Here is a 20,834-nt window from a genome sequence, read left to right as displayed (position 1 = left end):
GGTAATTGTACAGACATTCAAAAACCCTCTTAGGGTTGGTAACTCTACATTAGCCTATTTTACAACATATTATATTTTAGAAGAAGATTTCCCACCCCACCCAAAAAGAAAAAAAAAATTAAAAACTGAACTGAGATTGTAAATATTCTCTCTCTGAAGCTACCTTTGCTTTCCATAAATGGAAAAACCTATGGTTCTAAGATGGCATCATCAGCAAAGTTTTATTGTTGTTGTCTTCTCTGTTATTCCAGGGAACAATCTGGACATATTTAAGAAATCTGAATAGTTTTATAGTTATTTTGATAAATCAAAGAAAGAGGCTATAACTATGGATAATCGTAGACAAGTTCCTCATGCTATTATCTTAATCAAGGACTTAGTTAAAATGCACCATTCTTGAGAAGTATAAGAAAAAAAATGAAAAATGGCCCCCTGCCCAAATCAATTCAATTTAGGGCCTCTTCCGACAGAACCAAGAAACTGACCAAGTAGCCAAACATACTAATCCCTAATACATCTTCAGAAACAGGTTTAGATTAGAATGTAATTTCAAACTACAGACCATGTTTTTTTGTTTTTTTCTTCAAACAAACCATAGTTTAAAAACCTGCAAAGCTGTTTCCTAGAACAGTGCTTCTCAAACTGTTTTAAGGGCCAATTAAGGAGCACTTTTTAAAAAAATTCCAAACATTCAAAGATACTTTTGTAAAATACAATAAAAATGAATTATAAGAAGAATAAAATTTTTAAGAGGTACAAAATACAAGGCTAAATTTTTATTATTAGATTCAACAGATATAAAATTACTCTTCCAAATTACTACAAAATTTTCTAAATGCTTATTTTCAATTTCTGTACATAGCTTATCTTGGACCAATAACAAACACTTCATGGACCAGCATCAGACTAACCCCAACACCACACTTTCAGTAGCAATGACCTAAAATTATACCGAGAGTTCTAAAATGAGATCTAAAACAGATCACTTTGATCCATGATTTAATAAACCCAAGCCTACTTATCAAACCATACCCCTGCCCCTCTGACTCTCTGTAAATCTACTCATGCCTTATTGGTTTATATACATACTATATATGTGTTGTTATACAGTAACATCTATATGAATTAACACAAATGCAATGCTGGGAGGCAGCAGAATGTAGTGTTTAAAAGTACACGTTCTACCATTTTCTAGTGGTGTAACCCTGGAGAAATTACTTAACCTCTCTGTATCTCAGTTTATTTACATACAAAACAGGGATAATAAACAAGGGTTGACATAAGAATAAATCAGAATATACATGTAAAGAGCTTATAACAGTGCCTGGAAGACAGTGCAACATAAGTAGCAATTATAATTATAATTACAATAAGACAAAAATAATTGAAAAAAATCACATGGCTCTGGGTTTTCTAACAATACAAAAGGAAACTAAAATGAGTTGCATGATTTGCAGTGCTTATACAATAAAAACTGTGCAATAGTCATAAAAGGCAAAATCTATTACAAATACTAAGTCCTGGGAGAAATTTCACCCTTGGATATCACCAGAAAATTGTCTATGTGATATGATGAAAATCCTCAATATCTCTAGAGCAAATATACAACAAAAATTTTTGAAACCTCTTATGGAAAACGTACCATTATGAACACTGAAGAGTATCAAAAGTTGAAAAACACACAGTCTCTGCCTTCAAGAGGTTATAAACTAACAAAGAGGATGTATCATATATGCAAGGCAAATATAATAAGTATCCACAAAAGTAACTAAATGCAATAGAAATTCAAAAAAAGAAAGCTATATTTGAAGAAATCAGGAGCAATGCCTTTTGGATCACTATCCTTCTCTCTTTCAACATAAAATCCAAAGGCATACTTAGAACCAGCCAGGTCTCCAAGCCTGTTGCCCCTTCTAGGGTCCCCATCACTTCTTACCTGAAATTTTAACATGTCAACTACAATCTCTTCTCTTTAAGATTTTATTTATTTATTTATTTATTTTTGGCCAGCACAGGCATCGAATCCCAGACCTCAGCATTATCAGGACCATGTTCTAACCAACTGAGCTAGCTGGCCAGCCAAGACCTTAGTATCTTTCTTCAGAGAAGCACTCCATTTTCATCTGCTATCAGGTGCTACCTCCATGTGACTCTCCACTTTTGGAAGTCCCAGAAGACCTCTCTAATCTCATAGTACATAGCATAGCATGTGCTACAAACTTGGAGGACAAATAATTACTACCTTGAGTAGTCATGAATACTCCCAGGCTATAAAGCTTTCTGAGACTGATGGTTAAAACAGCAGTAAACTTTTGAAAAGAAAAGACCACTGTGAGACTACGATAAAAAATTTGAACCTCTCCCCAGAAAAATTTACATACACAAAAATTTGCATATAATTTCAAAAAGTTCAAGACCACCTTTCCTTCACAATTAAGAAATCCTGTCTTAAAGTATCACATTATGCTACACTAGAGTTTACTAGCCTGATCCTTATTAGATTTCTGTGATCAAGTTCAGGTTATATGACCTCTCAAAATCAGAAGAACTTGAATGAGGGTAAAAGAAGTTACAAAAGGGCCGAGCCGGTGGCGCACTCGGGAAAGTGCAGCGCTGGGAGCTTGGCAGCGCTCCCGCCGCGGGTTCGGATCCTATATAGGGATGACCAGTGCGCTCACAGCGCTCACTGGCTGAGCGCGGTGCGGCCGGTCTCAAAAAAAAAAAAGAAGTTACAAAAGGGCCGAGCCGGTGGCGCACTCGGGAGAGTGCAGCGCTGGGAGCTGGGCAGCGCTCCCGCCGCGGGTTCGGATCCTATATAGGGATGACCAGTGCGCTCACAGCGCTCACTGGCTGAGCGCGGTGCGGCCGGTCTCAAAAAAAAAAAAGAAGTTACAAAAATGGCTATAAGACCAATAAAAATGTTTAAAGGAGCAAAATTATGAAAGGCTCAAAAGGGAAGACCATGGGTGATTTATCAAATGATGATGATTCTCCCTACCCATCCCACCTCATGGCAAAATTACTACCTAGGAAAGAGTCCACAAGGAAACTGGTCTTAAAATAGACCACAGGCCATTTCAATGGCTCTAGAACCCAAAACTATAGTAGACAGCAGAGAATTCTTCACGAGAAAAAGAAATAAATGTCAGTAAAGAGTTTCTGACTCTTCTGATTTGTCAGTGTATTTTTATAGATATCTATGAGGATCAATATTAGCTGAATTTTGTCAAGGCTTAACTTTGTTCAGTAAATTTAATTTAACAACTGCTCACTGAGCACCAACTGTGTGCAAGTACACAAAGTGACTACATGGCCCAGCACTGTAAATGCTACAAATAATATTGTATAATTCTGCTGGTGTTGGGAAGTAATTGCTTTCACAAAGAAGCATACACAATAGCCCCCATTCTACTGCCTCTGGACATTCAAAGAGCCATTTTTTAAATCTCTTAATTCTTCATATACTCTTTAAAAAGTCTAAATTCTCCAAACTCAGTTCATCTAGCTTTCAAGTGGAAGTCCTTGCTTGAGGCTTTTTACAAATGATTTAATAGAAAATACACTGCTTAGATTTTAAAGATAAGCACAGAGTTAAATCCTAAAAGAACATGCCAAAATAAATCTAAATGAAAAGAAAACATCTATTAAGTTAGAAACTTTGTCATCTTTGGTTTCACCTCTTTATCTCTTTTTGATATGGCCCATGCCTCTGTTTACTCATATAGGAAACTAGATAGGAAATATTAAATCCACATGTCTCTTGGAAGACTTAATTATCTGTCTGGAAGAGTCTAAAAAAAAGACTAAAGAGGGCCAAAAATTATAGGCAACAAATGAGGAAGAATAAATTCAATCCAATTTATAATATAAATTTGCCCCCATTAAAACCTCTTTCACAATCTGAACAATTACCATTCTTTTCCTTCTCTGCATTAACTCACTAATAAAGTCAAGAAGAATTACACTCATCTCAATGCCACTTGCAGCCACAACTTAATATCAATATACTAATGGAACTCTGTGCGTTAAAAAAAAAAAAAAAAAAAAAAAAAAAAAAAGACATAACTTTACTGAATTATTTTGGAAGCTAGGGAATAAAAGAGAAGGAAGACCAGAGACTGACATGAAGTTGACAAGCTAAGAAAAAAAAAAAAAATACTAATTTACACAGTATCTTTCTTTCTAGAAACGTACATAGGCTCTCATACATGTTCTCATTTGTTCTCAAAACAGATAAATAAGACAAAAGATATTAGCTATTATTTTACAGATGAAATTACTGAACTCCAGAGGAGCAGAGTTCAATGTAATGCCTGTTATAGTCCAGGAGTTGCATGGAGTCCCATAAAAAATAAAAAAGAATGAAATACAATCCCTACCCCTCAAGTTACTTACAATCTTTAAAAACCAGTAGCTTTGTGTATCGAGGTAGATTTAGTACTATAAGAGAGCTACAGTGTGATATGAAGGTTCAAGGAAGGAAGATTAATCCATTCAATGGGGGTGAATCAAAGAAAACATCAAGAAAGAGATGCCATGGGAAAGAAGGATTTGGGGAGTACGTTATTCTTGACTAAAACACAGCATTATACAGGAAAGACAAGGACTATGTGGGGAAGAATGAGTTCTGACAATAATCTAGTTTAGGTGGAACATAAGTTCAATGTAGGGGAATCAGAAAAGATGAAAGGTAAGTTGAAGTCATATTGCAGAGCACCTAACAGATCAGTGGTAAGCAATGAAAATTTTTGATGAAGAGAGAAGTTTGATTAGATCTACCCTTTAAGAAGACTAACCTTGCAGGAGATTGCAGGACAAATCAAAGAGGGTGAGAAACTGGAGAAAGCCCCTAAGTAGAACACAAGGGGTCAGTTAATTTACAGGCCTAAAGCCAGGTTCAATCTTATATGATGCCCAAAAGGATACAGAATCTATTAAGACTTTATGTTTTGCTTGATTTACCAGTAAATAATTTTTGTGCAATTATAATAATAATCTGAATCTTACCTACATGGATTAATATGATGTTAAAATACATTAAAATCATACATTTTGATTCTTTTTGTGAATCTTTAGGTGCTTTTTAAAAAGAAAGATAAAATATTTTAGCTGATATTTGCTTCATATAACTCTATGAAGAAAATGTTAAATGTTCAATAAAAAGGACTGTCAAGACCAAAATTTATTATGAGTTAACCTTGATTAAATGAATTCAGATTGATATGAAGCATCTTCTTTACCATCCAGTACCACACTAAAGAGACAACAAAGATAAGATGCTGTAAATTTAGGATAACAATATTTGTAATATAAAGCTATCATAATTCACTTTGATTATCAATATTTCCCCATGAAAGCTGTATAAATTAGCCACGAAACCATCAATTTATAAGGTACCTTATACAGACTTCTTGTCACTATTTATATAAATACCATCATCAAGCCCTATCAATCCCTCATTATCTCCTCTTCATCTTTCCCATTGTTATTCCTCCAGATTAGATTCTCATAACCTTTCAGCTAGTTTAGTATCTTAGTTTTCAATCTGAATTCATCTACAGAGTTGCACTTCTCTAATCCATTTCCTGCATTATTAGTGGTTCAACCTGATCACCTTGAAGTTATCTTCCAACCCAACAGTTCTATATCATCCCTCTGCAAATCCTTCAGGATAGTGGCTTTCAAACTTGTTTGACCAAAAGAACTTATATAACAGTAAGAAATATAAATAATGAAACAGCCTAGCACACACATATGTGTATATATACAAACACACCCACAATACATTACACAAAATGATAATTTATTTTACTATGTACAATGCACTTTGATATTTTCTATTTTATTCTAGTCTCTTTCATTTACAAAAAAAAATGGTTGTGACCCATTAAATTGAGTTTGCAAAAACACTGTCTTAGAGTCTTTCCATTACCTGAACAATCCTTGACCTAAAATTTAAGAAACTCTTCTTTTTTGTTTTCAATCTTTACAGACTTATTTTCCACTACTCCTCAAACTCAAAACTCTAGTCAAATTGAACCACTCTTTATTTCCCTAATATATCTCACAATTTCTTGCTTCCACGACTTTGGCTAAGCTCTGCCCTTAATTTTGCAACATTCTCTTAGTCATTCTCCCATGCCTGCCTCTGTCAAAATCAAACATCCTTCAAGGATATCAAATGGAATTTCCCTCATAAGGCCTCTCTTGATCCCCCAACACAGGAGATTTTTTTCTCTTCTGAATCCCGATAACCCTTAAATTGCACACACTAATGGCAACTGTACCTGTATTAGTTTCTCTGTGTATGTGTCTTATCTCCTCAGAGTCTGTAAGACCAGACTATGTCTCATACACTTTTTTACTTTCCAGTTTCCAGTACTGGTACATTATAAGCATTGAGTTATTTGCTGAATGAAAGACATAAGATAAGTCTCTAAATGATAGTAACATAGCTTAAAATCACAGGAAAAGTCAAGGTCCACTAAGATATCCTTTTCATTCACTCAATATTTTCTCATTCATCATGTCACAGAGCAAGCCCCTTACCAAAAAAAGAAAAAAAACCTCTAAATATTTATTGATAATGCTTTGTATGACTATTTTATGACTTCAGCACTATGAATTTTCTGATTGAGGGCATACCGAATTTAAAAAGTAAAACCTATATAAAAAGATCCATTCGTGATCATCATATTGTTATACGACCACCAATAAAGTCTTGTGCTCCAAAAATATGTAAGGAAGTAAGGGAATAAAGCAGTTTATACTTATCAATCTTAGTACTGTGTTCTCAGCCATTTAATAGATAATATAGCAAAAACAAAACAAACAACAGGTCTAAAAATGAAGTAAAGGACTATAGGACAGAAACATACATCCAGCATCTCAGACAACAGAACTCCAAAGTAAACATCTACAAAAATTTTTTTTTGAAAATAAATGGTAGCATAGTCAGAAAAAAAGAAAACAAGTCAATGGGACACCGATACCAGAGGTTGAAAAGCATAAAGAAAGACATTTGAAAGAGAAGTCAAACATATCCAACACACTTCAAAATATACAGAGTAAATGATAGGAAGAAATCCACAGTTCATAGAAGAAAGAAATACAGGATATGAAAGTAAGTAAATTGGTGAATTTATAGAAAGGCAATGAATCAGGAGAAAGATAAAAAGAAAGAGTATATGTGTGTATGTGCAATACACACACACAATCATTGATACCAAGTGGAGAAAGTCCAAGGTTTAGGAGACAGGATGATAGTTTTGCCAAAATGAGGGAGTCATGTTTTCTAGGCTTTCGGGGTAATCTATAGATAAAAACTCTGAACACTTGATAGTTTAGAAACTATAATAATTGACAAGTACAGTCTAACATTTTATTTCCAGACAGACCTTTCATCATGTACTTCTTCATGCATGCTTGACTTTATCATTTGAAAGGGCCAGACATGGCACAATCTCAATAAAGCTGCACCTGGGAGCAAAAATGACACTGGTCTGTTCCAATGCCAACTCTTCCTGCTTGGAGTCCGGAATCAATATGAGACAAGCATTTCTTGTGCCAAGGGGCCAGGTTTAATGTCCAAAATCTTGGAAACTGACAGGGCTTGAGGCAAGCTGTGCAGTGCTGAAGAGCCAGCAGCAATCTGTACAGGGCTATGTGACTGTTTAATTAGCACTGTGTCTGGGTCCTCCCTGAAAATCTTAGGCCATGCTAACCCTCTGAATTTGCCTCAGAGTCACACAAATGATCTAGGGTTTTTAACCCCAAGATCTCCAAACTCTTTTGACTTGTCTGAGAGCTACTCAATGATCTAGGGTTTTTTCCCCCAATATCTGAAGCGAAAACCGATTCACAAAGTAATTTTCCACCATAAGCAGGTTTTCTAAAATACAGATACCAAAGATCATTTGAAAAAGTATTTGTTCAGCATTTTTATAAAATAGTCTGCATCTGGAAATTATTCTTGGTACAGTTAGAGAGGTTACACTGCCAAATCTGATAGGATATCTTACTCTGAAAACTTTCACTATGATGCCCATTCCGTTTAAGATTCTAAATGGAAAAACAAAGACAAAATAAATTTATCTCGATGGTTTTACATCGTACATTGTAACAATGTTGTGGCTCCCCTGCATTAAATTATTAGATAAGAAATAATTTGATGAACTTTAGACTAAACTAATTTGTCCAACAATCCTTTATTTTAAGAACCTCCACATGCCAGGAATTCTGCTAGGCACAAGAAATTCAAAAATGAATGTCACTGAGCATGTCTTTGAGAGTCTCACAATTTAGCAGGAGAGACAGCCACATAAACAATCCTAGTGATGCACCACAGTAGAACCACAACAGAGGAAGAGACAAGCTGCCATGGAAGGGAAAGGAAGAAGGTAAGTTAGGGCAGATGTCACAAAAGGCATGAGGTGAGAAGAGGTTCTTCAGGAGAACAAAGAGATGAGGGTACAGAAGAGCACAAAGACTCAGACATGAAAAGCAATCTCCTGGAAACTTGGTTTATTATAACTTGATCTTAGAAGCTTGTACGAGAATGGGAGGATCAGACTAGTTGGTTTGCAAGGGCCTTTTCCTAAAGTGCTTTCCGTGCCAGGCTAATGTGTTTGAACTATATCTTAATATAAATTTATGCATGTATACATATAGACTGACAATGATCTGGTAGAAGGGCTGGATAGAGCATAAGGCAATACTAAAGGCAAACTGACTGGTTAGGAAACTCTTACACAGGACAGATGAAAAACCAGTAATGGTGAGAATGAGGTCAAAGTATCAGATTTTAGGAGTCATAGAAATATTATGAACAGGTTCCAGACATACAATGGCAGTGGTTAAGGAAAAGGGGGTGGGGAAAGGGGCTGAGAAAAAGCAGAAGTCTAATAGCAAGGCCCAGGTCTTGACTTAGGTCTGACGGAGTAAACGATGATGCTTTTAACTAAGAAAATACAGGAAATAAGTTTATGTAGGATGATAATAAATAAGTTTTGAACTTGTTCAGTTTACCATGCCTATAGGATATAAAGGTCAAGAAATCATGAGCAACTGAATATGAAGGTACTAGACTCTAAGCTCATTGCTGTGACCCCAATAGCCAACTGTTTTTGAAAGAAGATAAGAAGGAAGGGAGAGAGGAAGGAAGGAAGAAATGAAGGGAAGAAAGAAGGGAGGAAAAGAAAAAGGGACAGAGGGAGGGAATTAGCGAAAGAATCATCCAGGATGGTTCCCAAGTTTGTAAGCAATTAGAACCCATTAATTTTCAGAAAACATGTTATTCTTTGTCCCCTTGCCACACAGTTCACTCTTTTACCAGCAACAGCCTGATTTATATTTGAAGGTCCACCCTTCCCTCACTCCTAGTAAATCTGGTCAGTAATCATGTAAATTATGTAATTATGTAAATCAGTAAATCAGTAATTATGACTCCATCTCTCACTCCAGGAATGGGCACATGATGTAGGCCTGGCCAATCAAATGAAATCATATTTTTCCAACAACAACTGGCTCAGGACAATACAAGTCAGGCCAATGAAACATAGTTATGACAATGAAACATAGCTGGATTTTCCTTTGAGCTATTTGAGAAGAATGGAGCTTTTCCTTCTAGATTCAAACCAAGAAGAATGTCACTGGTAGCCATCCCTTAACTGCAAGGTTCCTGAATAAGATTAGAGTCAACAGAAAGTAGAGGCAAGAAAGGGAAACAAAAACAAAACAAAAAAACCCCAGTCTTTGATTATATAATTTGTGTCCTATATCTAGCTTACTTGAAGCTAAACTTGCCTTTAAATTATTGTCAATAAATTTTCTTTTTGAGGAGATTAGAACATAAACAGACACAGAGGGAGAAGATGGCCATCTATGAGCCAGGGAGAAAGGCCTCAGAAGAAATTTACCCTGCCAATGCCTTGACCTCAGAAGTGTAGCCTCTAAAATTGTGAAAAAGTAAATTTCTGTTTAAGCCATCCAGCCTGTGGGACTTTCTTACGGTAGCCCTAGCAAACTGATAGAGCCCATCTTATCCAATTCTACAGGTGCCATCTGATTATTGGCAAATTGCCATCTACAGTGCACCCACCTCTCTCCCCTGAGCTCCAACTGCCTTCTTGTTGTCTCTAATGAGATATATAATAGATATCTCAAATTTAACATTTCCCAAACATAATTACTGATCCACCCACGACACCCAAACCTCACTACCACCTCCAAGTCTTCTCCATCTCAGTAAGTGATACAGCTATCCTTCTAGCTGTACAAACCAAAACTTCCTTTCCTTACACTCCATGTCCAATCCATGAGTAATTCCTGTCAGCACAACCTCAAAAATATATACCAAATCTGACCATTTTTCTTGATTTCCATTTCTATAATCCTAGTTCAAATCATCAACATCTCTCTCCTGGACTATTAGAATAGACTTTTATCTGGCCTCCCTGCTTTCTCCTTTCTTGCCCCCTTCCTCGTAAAGCAGCCAAAACGAGCTTTCAACATCTTAAGTCAGGTCTTTTTAAATTTGTATAATGTTTACCTTTGTAACTAAAATAAAATCCCAACTTCTTGTCAAAAATAAATAAATAAATAAAAGTAAATTCTCTTTTATTTAAACTAGCTTGAATATGACTTTCTGTCTCTTGTAATCAAAATAATTCTAAGGAATATAAAGAAAATAAAGAGGCAATTAATGTTTTCTAAAAATATTCAATTAAAATCTAATTTTTTCAAAAAACTAAACATTTATTTACAAAGAACCATTCTTTCAAAAGGAAATATGCCATTTAAAAAAGAATAGAAAAAAGGAAATTATTCATTTATTGTTGTATTCAAATTAAAATATAAATATTTATTAAAGAATTTATGGTTAATACCAAGATAAGATGCCTAATGGGAAAAAGAACATGAGAGGAGAAAACTACCAAAAATTAAAAGAGGAAGACTAAAATTAAATAGTCAATTTAGGGAAGAATATTAAATATATTCCATTAGAATAAAATTAACACAGATTTCTGGATCAACAAATTCCATTAAAATGAAAGCAAAGGTAAGATTCTGCAAAAATGAGAACAGGAGGAAGCCACCAATGGAAAAAAGATTTCAATTAATTTCTTGAGTCAGAAAGCAGATAAAAAAGGAATGACAGCTGACAAATCAGCAGAGGAAGCCATAATCTACTGTTTGTGTGGAAGAGAACAAAGCCAAGAAATTAACCAAACTAGGCCACACTATCCTGAACTCCAGGTGTGACAGACGTAAGATGTGAGGCTGGAAAAACTCTAAAGTCAAAGGTGTTCACAGGCAGCTTTCCGCTTGCCTTATTCTTAGATATGAACAGGCAACCCAGACATTTGAGAAAAGCCTACAACATGGGAGAAGAAAACATAGGAAAAAGCACCCCTAAAGAAAACAGTAATATTTCAGAGAACAAAAGATAATGTTTAAAATCTCTTATTTGTATTTTAAGAGGTATGTAGGGATGCTGCATCTATAACACGTTGTGACAAAAAAGGAACAATCAATGTACTAGAAAAGTTCTTGGCTATTGAAAATACGATTGCTAAAATTAAAAAAAAAAATCAACCATAACATAGGGAAATTTAAAAGGAAATTGCACGGAATGTACAACAAAAAGACATAGAGATGGATAATATGTGAGAAAAGACAAGAGATATGAAGAATCAATCTAGAAGGCCTAATATCTGACTAGTGGAGAATACCGGGAAAAGGGACCAGAGAAAATCAAAAGGAGCAAATTATTAAATAAATAGTGGAAGAGGATGTCCCAGAGTCATCCTTACACTGCAATTCTATTTACTCTGCCATTTTTTTTTTCCTTTTTGTCTTTTTTCGTGTCCGGCAACGGACCACAACCCTCAGTGTCGCGCCCGTACCAGACCGGGACTGGCAACGGGATCGCAACCCTCGGTGCTGCGCCCGCCCCTCGCTCAGCCAGTGAGCGGGAACCGGTCTGTATGTGGGATCCGAACCCTCGGCGGGAGCGCCACCACACTCCCAAGCGGCGCACTGTAGCAGTGCGCCACCGGGCCGGCCCCTTACTCTGCCATTTTTTATGTGTCAGATTTGACATCAAGTTTTCTTCCCTCCAAAAAAAAAGGCTATAGCAGTTCTAGGTCTCAAATCCACATACCTGTCTGTATAGATGGAGAAAGAGCTTATCTCCTGCTGCCAACCATCCATCATACTAGGTTTCATTTTATTAGAACCAACATAGGTTAATGAAACCATCCCTGGTTTAATTACTATGGCCAGAAGAAGGTGACTGGCTTTCACCTGGATTACATGCCTATCCCTGAAACATCAATGAGAGAAAGAAGTCAGATTGAGAGTTGTGAAAAGAATGCAGGAGAAGCAACTTTCAATGTTTAATATAGCATTATTGTGACATTTCAGTACACCAAGCACAAAGACACAATCATAAAAGCTAACAGAGAGGAAAAACAAGTCACCTAGAAAGGAACAAAAATGACACCATCATCAGCAAAAGTCCTGAGGACCGCAAAGCTTTCCATGATGTGAGAAAAAATGACTTTCGCCCTAAAATTTTAAATTCAACCAATGTATAAGGGAAAATGTGAGAGCAGAATAGGAACATTTTCAAAACGTAAAGATTGAAAGTACCCTCTCTAAGGCAGTTTCTTAAAGATGGATTCCATTTAAATGAAAGAATAAACCAAGGAAGAGGAAGACATCAGATCCAATAAGAAGTAGCTCCAACCCAGTAGAGAGGGAAAAAAAAAGTTGATCCTTACATATATTTTCTCTAGAGATATGGTGCTTACATGCATCTTTCAGTAACAATTACATTGCTTATGGGACTTGAAAAGAAAACACACCCAGAATTTAAAAATTATTATATTTTCGGGAAATAATACAGGTTGTCTATATGCCAAATTAAACTTGATGAGAACTGAAGTTATATTCCAATATTAAAGAAATTCTAAAGAATGAAAGAAAGATTAGGCACATGAAAACCAGATATTTTGCAAACAGCTTGAGATATATATCTCTAGTTGTCATAGTCACCTGGTAATCTGCAAGACATAAACATGGCTTATTATATTTCTATTAGTTTCCATGACTTCTACAAAATTAGGAAAACTATAACTCTGTAAATTCTTCCAAGTGTTTCCTACTTTTCAGCATTAGTAAATTGAACTCTTTGCAAAAAGGAACATCTCCAACTCAAAAATCACTTCTAATATTTTGGGGGGAAAGAGCTACAAAAACAAAAAAGACAAAGTCACAAAACTGCAACCTGCTATAAATAAATGTTTAGAATGAAAGTAAATCTAAATGCTTTCAATACTCGATTAACACTCAAAGCATTAAAAAGTATGGTTCTACCCTTTTCTTAAAACAAGACTAAGTTGAAAAATGATAGCTTTTCTACATTTGTTTATTTCCACAATGAATCAATTATTTATTAGAATATGTAAAACCTCTATTGGAATCTTTGCACCAGTGTTTCATAAATGGATTTAACTATAAAGCCTAGTTATATAATCTCTTCCATAAAAGCAATATATTTCTGATATTTATGCCCTTAAAAGATCCTATAGTAAAATTAATATTTCTACACAGGAAAAGAGGAAACTATTTAGTTCCAGACACATTGATAAAATTTCTTTCGACTATAGTTATAATTATCATGTACCAATTTCCAAAGCAGAAGTTGTCAAGATTTAACATTAGCATTAAATTATGTCATAACTGACAGTTACTATAAAGGTAATGGCAAGGCATCCATTTCTTCAAAGACAGCATGAATTGAAAAGGAAATTTCTTCTTAATCACTACTAATCTGCCTAATTTTTAATTAAATTGATTAGTAATTTACTTCCTTTCCCTTTCTTGGAGGGTTGTTATTATCACAGAGCTTCTCTAAAATTAACAAGTTTATGATTTTTAAGCAAATTAATTACTTCTAGTGTGAGTCCCACGATTTTGTAACACTGATTTATAATAAAAACTTACAGTACGGCCTTGTAACACCAAGGCCAAGGGTTCAGTTTGCTGTACCAGCCAGCCGCCAAAGACAAAAAAAAATAATAATTTAATGTCCTGTTTCTTTGTAACCTGCAAAAAAAAATTTTGAAAACACAGGATTTGCACTCAGTATTTCACAACTCAAAGTGAATGCTGTCAAGTGTTCCTAACTGCACCCTTATGGAGGGAAAACCATTAAAAGCAAAATTCTTTTATGCCTTCCCTCTTGTTTGATAATCAAAATGGTTGTTACTAGCATTTATCTTCCCAGAGGGAAGAAACCAACTCCCTGTTGTTTCCTTTGAAAAGTACTTATTATGCTATCCATAACTAAAATGTAAATTATGGAACTACTCTTAAATGTTTTCTCCATCAGTTTCCTTTTCATATAAAAACGAAAATGTTCAGACATACAAAATAAGAACTATTTTAATCAAGCAAACTTTTGAAGAATTTAAGTGTTTCATATATTTTTCAAATCAAAATCCTTAACTGAAATTAAGCTTTGATCACTATCAAACTGAAAGTATAGCACTGAAGTAGTTATTTGAGACTAGAAAATTTTCAGATACATGTTCATGACATAACTTCTGAAAAGGCTAAACCTCTCTGAATAGTGAGAAAATGAAATGTAATGCCCCTTGGTAGAAGAAGACACAGAAATCTTCCTTTCCTTTGTGAAAAAATGTTAAGATATACAAGAAATATTGGCTTAAATTACCTGTTTCATCAGATATTCCTTATAATAATTGACTATAGTTGATTGGATAAAAACTCATATTTAGGAAGAATACTGAATTGTATTCACATAGTTTGTTCCAATAAGAACAAAAAGATAATTGCTCAATATAAAATTATCTCCATTAATTAACATCTACTGAGTGTAATACCTATTAGAGATGAGTCCTCCACTTTCTCTCCTAAATTTTGTGTCTAGAGAAATTAACAATGAGTATACGATGGCTGCCAAACTCTTATACACAGTGACAAGAATTTAATTCATACCGCTCCCACCAGATTTAAGCAAAGCTTAGTCTCTCACTTTCTTTAGGTCTACTTAATCTTCACCTTATCAGGAAGATCTTACTTGACCACTGCACATAACACCACCCCCACAGTCGCCACCTGACATCATCTGCTATCACTTTGACTCTCTTCCATTCCTCCTCATAGTACTTTTCACATCAAGCATGTTGTTTATTTGTTTATTATCAGCCCCTTTTCACTAGAAAGTAAGCTCCATCAGAACAGGCCTTTGTCTGATTTATTCACTGGCCTATGCCTAGTGCCTAGCACTGTGTGCCAAGCATATAGTAGGGATTCAAAAAGTATTTGTTAAAAATGATTGAATGGCCATCACAGTTCCAATATCCTAAGGAAAAGAAAACTTAATTAAACATTTTTTGGCAATCCTAGATGCCAAACTATATCAAAAGTCTTATTTTTAAATATCATTCAATGTAAAGGCTAACTACTAACAGTTTTGGGTTTTTTCCTGACCAAAAAAGACAAAACATCTTTTAAAGAATAATTGTACTACTAACAGTTGTAAATTATTTATTACTAAATAATTCAGCAAATGTAACTTACTAAATTACATACTAAATTCAATAAATGTAATTGGTCACTCTGCATACCTTAACAAGTTTCAAAAGCTCATAGAGATCTTCAACCTCATCACCTTCACATTTGGTATACACTTGTCCTATATCCAAGCTCCTTCCTCTTATGGTTCGGCGATAGAGGGGAAGAGCCATCGCTTCTGCATACAAGTCAATGGCATGATGACCCACTGTCTGATACATGTAGCTATCCAGTTCATCAGACCCCACTGCAATAATTAAAATGGAAATAATTAGTAAAACAGAATGAAATAGAAAGTGGATTTAAATGCCCGTCTACGTTTTACTGACTAGTCAACACAGAACTTAAAAAACTTACTGTATATATGTCTCTACATTTATGTAATGAAATAAAATATAAGAATTGCACATTTGTCTGTAATTGCATCTAGTTCATATCAGCTCTAATCATCTCTATAGCTAATTAAAATTGTACATAAGTTTTTAAAACTATATACAACATTTAAAGAGAAGAGTAATGAATCCAATACATTTTGATTAGTTTATGCAATTGCAGATTTTATTACATAACTGTTTTTTCAAATCATTCAAGGTTATTTACAAAGTGATTTAGACGTTTAGGAAAAACCTTTCATAATTAAATATCTACTTAGTTAATAAGTGATAAATAAATTGTTAAAAAAATTTAGACGCTCCTGGTATGTTTTGTATTCCAACAAAACATATAAACATATGTAAAACAAAACATACAAACATATGTATACTCGATATTGTTTACAAATATATATAAAAACAGTATAAAAATGTAATCAGTAACACAATCACTGCTTGTCAAAAGATGTCACAAATATCAATATGGGTAAAATATTCAAAATAGATGAGACACATCAGACCTTTTGGTGGTATAAATGAACTTAGAAATATACTGGAGTAGACGTTTTGATCTTGTAACTTTACTTTTTAGAAAAAGAATCATGAATATACACATAGATTATTTATAAAGATATTCATCACATTATAATAAATTAAAAATTATAGTATATTCAGACAATGAAATACTATGCAGCCATTATATAATTTTGAAGAAGAGCATTTCCTAAAGTGTGTTCTACAGAATACAAATTCCAAAAGATATTAATAGGTATGGGATGAAAAAAGGATTCCACATCAAATAAATTTATAAAATGTGGGAATAAATGATGATAAATAGGTGTCTTAGCTGCAATTCTTCCTTGGTTAATATGTTTCCAGGTATTCCGACAAGGGAAGAGAGTATAAACTAATTCTCAAATTTATCTATCCGCAGATCACTTACATTTCATGGGGTATTCATATTCTAAAGAAGAAATATCAGAAGTTCTACTGCAGAATATCATTTAATGACATGGAAAATATTCATAAAATGATATTAAGTTAAAAAAAAAAGAGATTGAAAAGGGCCCATCGCCAGTGCCACCACTGTTGCCAGGCCATTGTCTGGTCCCAGAACCATCATGCATTGTAGAGCAACTCGCCACAGAGAAGCAGTCCTGTGGGTTGCCAGCCACTGCAGCCATGGACTCCACAGACTTGAAGGAGGCAGCTGCAACCACTGCTGCCATTGCCATCACCATGAATTAGCGCTGCTGCCGCCAAGGACTGCAAACGTGAGAGAGGTAACCTCATTGCCACCAAGGACATTGCAGACATGAGGGAGGCAGTGGCACTGCAGCTATCAGCGCTGCTGCCGCCTCCACAAGGTAACCCCACTGCTGCCAAGGACACTACAAACACAGGGAGACAGCTGCCACCACCACAAAATAACCCTGCTGCCAGCAAGGACACTGTCAAGAACACTGCAAATGTGAGGGAAGCAGTTACAGCTGCCGGTGCCCTTGCCACCCCCATGAGGAAACTCTGCTATCACCATGAAGAGCACCAAAGACACTGCGGATGTGAGGGAGGCAGTTGAAACAACCGGCACCATTTCCACCCTCACAAGGTAACCCCACTGCTGGCAAGGACACTGTGGACACCAGGGAGGCAGTTACAGCCACTGACATCACTGCCACCACCACAAGGTAACCCCACTGCCACTGTGGGCACTATAGCTGTGCAGGCTGCCACTGTGGACATCATAACCAAGCAGACGGCTCTGCAACCACCACTGCTGCATTGCTGCCACCACTGGTACCACCAGGCAGCCAACTTCATCATGCAAGCAGCTCACTGTTGTTAGAGCCAATGCTGCCACGTGGGCAGCCCACCAATGCCATCACCACAGCTGCCACTGCCACAAGGGCAGCCTGCTACCATAATAGCAGCTGCAGTAGCTACTGCTGCTATGCAAACAGATCATCAACCACTCAATGGTTCTGACACAGTAGAGTCATCAGCAGAGTCCAGGGAAGAAGAGTAATAAAAGAAGCGACTGCTCTACCAGATGACTAGACATCAATGTAGAGATACTGGCAATACAGAAAAAAGAAAATATGAGTCCACCAAAGGAATACAACAATGCTCAAGTACCAAACCCCATAGAGCAAGAAAGCCTTGAAATGACTGAAAAGGAATTCTGAGTAAAAATCTTCATAAAAATCAATGAGATACAAGAAGATACAAACAATACAATGATCTGAGCTAAACTATTCAGGATATGAAGGAGGATATAAACAAAGAGATTAATACTTAGGAAAAAAAATGTAGCAGAACTCATGGATCTAAAGGAGTCATTCAATAAAATAAAAAAATACAAAGGAGAGTTTAAGAAGCAGGCTACAGCAAGCAGAAGAAAGAACTGCTGGTCCTGAAGACAGTCTCTTTGAAATAACTCACGCAAACCAACAAAAAAAAAAGAAAAAAAAAAAAAACCCACAAAAACAATTTTTTTTTTTTTTGTCTTTTGTCTTTTTCCGTGTCCGGCAACGGATCGCAACCCTCAGTGTTGCCCCCGTACCGAACCGGGGACCGGCAACGGGATTGCAACCCTCGGTGTCGCTCCCACGCCTCGCTCAGCCAGTGAGCGGGAACCGGTCTGTATGTGGGATCCGAACCCTTGAGCGGGAGCGCCGCCGCGCTTCCCAAGCGGCGCACCATCCAGTGTGCCACCGGGTCGGCCCCCACAAAAACAATTTTTAAAAATTAAGAAAATCTGAGAGAGAAGCAGACAACCTTAACTGCACAAACATCAGAATCATGCATGTTCCTGAAGGTGAGGAGAAAGGAAAAGGCATTGAGAATATATTTAACAAAATAATAGTGGAAAAATTCCCGGTATAGGAAGAGACATGATTCAAATCAAAAAGGTCCTCTCCAAGACACATTATAGTCAAACTGACAAAACTCAAGGACAAAGAGAGAATCAAAAAACAGCAAGAGAAAAGCATCAACTCACCTATAAGGGAGCCCCCATCAGACTAACAGCCCACTTCTCAACAGAAACTCAACAGGCCAAAAGAGAATAGGATGATATATACGAAATACTAAAAGAAAAAATCTGCCAGCCAAGAATACTATACCCAGCAAGGCTATCCTTCAGAAATGAAGGAGAAATAGTGTATTTCCCAGACAAACAAAAACTACAGAAGTTCACTGTATTAGTCCATCTTGTGTTGCTATAACAGAATACCTGAAATAGGGTAATTTATAAAGAACGGAGGTTTATTTGGCTTACAATTCTGGGACAGCTGCATCTGGCATGGGTCTCAGGCTGCTTCTACTCATAGCAGAAAGCAGCAGGCAGCCGGTGGGTACAAGCAGATCACATGGTGAGAGGAAGAAAGGGGAGGGGGAAGTGCCAGGGTCTTTTAAACAACCAGCTCTAGCAGGAACTGATAAAGCAAGAACTCACTCATTAACCCCACCTCTCAGGGAGAACATTATCCATTCATGAAGGATCTGCCACCTTGACTCAAACACCTCCCAATACTGCCATATTAGGGATCAGATTTCCACATGAGTTCTGGGAAGACAATACATTCAAACTCCATCATTCACCAGCACAATACCAGCCCTACAAGAAATCCTCAAGGGAATCCTACATCTGGAATCCAAAAAATGATAATCATTACCATGAATACAAAAGAAAGAAGAAAACTCACTGGTAGAACAAAAATGCAAAAAAGAAAGAAAGAAACTGTATGTTCCCACCTACAAAAATCAATAAACACCAAAGACAAACAATAAAAGGAAAAGAAAGAAAAGAAGTTTAAAACATCTGAATGAAAATTGATGATATATACCAGGAGTAAGACAAAACCTTTCAGTAACAACCCTAAATGTAAATGGATTAAATTCCCTGCTCAGAAGACACAGACTGTTAGTTTTAAAGCATATTGATACAATCAAATCAATTTTTTCAAAGAAATGTGAGCTTCTTAGCAAGAAATATCCTGATGTTAACATAATAATTAGAACACTCTACTGGCTTCAAAAACCTAGAAGATAATTTTCCTTTAAGGCTCCATTTAGTCCTAACTACAACATAACTTTTATTAATGGAAGCTACATAGCAGCAATAGTGAGAGATCAAATAAAACCAAAGGCTCCACCGTTGCCTGAAATACCTCAATTAACATGCTACAGAAGTTCCTACTACAAACTGAAAAAGATGGTTTTATGAATTTTATGACAAGTTCACATTATCCCCACTGATGGAAATAAATCCCTTTCCAGAATACCCATTGAAAACTCAGTAGCATGAATTTTCTCTAACCAACTTTGTTCTACATTGGCATCATCATTTCTACCAGTCTTCCTCATTAAGTTTCCTATTACAACATGTTTGGAGGGGAAACAAGTCACTCAATGAATCATCAATAATCTCCAACTCCCTGCTGACCTTAAATCAAGATAAGCTAACCCCTCTTCATCTACCCACCCACAGCCATCTATTCTCTTCTACAATTACTATCGTTTCAGCTGATTTTATCTAGCTTTTTAACTTCATTATATTCTATAGACTATTGAATTTTTTCTCACTAACAATACTCTAAATAAATGTCTTCATTCTACTGAGTGGTATAATTTAAAGACATGCTTTGCTTGTCATTTAACCACCCTCCTGATGAACCATGAGCACATAGAAGATTATACATTAATGATTTCACACAAGGTAAGTATAATAAGATAAGTATAATAACTCATGTAGAAAAACTAAGGACAAGATATAAACGCCAGAGAGGGAAATTATATTATATCATATATGTATTTATAGATACATATATATATATATATACATATATATATATA

General features: G+C 35.8%; 1 protein-coding gene across 1 annotated transcript in view; it reads right to left on the bottom strand.

Moving 5' to 3' along the window:
• LOC103608713 (diphthine--ammonia ligase-like) overlaps positions 1 to 20,834 on the bottom strand; it is a 39,774-nt gene that overhangs the window by 1,305 nt on the left and 17,635 nt on the right. The window contains exon 3 of the mRNA XM_008593118.1: positions 15,660 to 15,853. Coding sequence (XP_008591340.1) covers positions 15,660 to 15,853 — 194 coding nt within the window. The remainder of the gene's footprint in view (positions 1 to 15,659; positions 15,854 to 20,834) is intronic.

This window comes from Galeopterus variegatus, unplaced genomic scaffold, assembly GCF_000696425.1.
Source record: "Galeopterus variegatus unplaced genomic scaffold, G_variegatus-3.0.2 Scaffold8734, whole genome shotgun sequence".
NCBI classification, from domain to species: Eukaryota; Metazoa; Chordata; class Mammalia; order Dermoptera; family Cynocephalidae; genus Galeopterus; species Galeopterus variegatus.
This window is presented reverse-complemented; position numbering and strand designations above follow the sequence as displayed.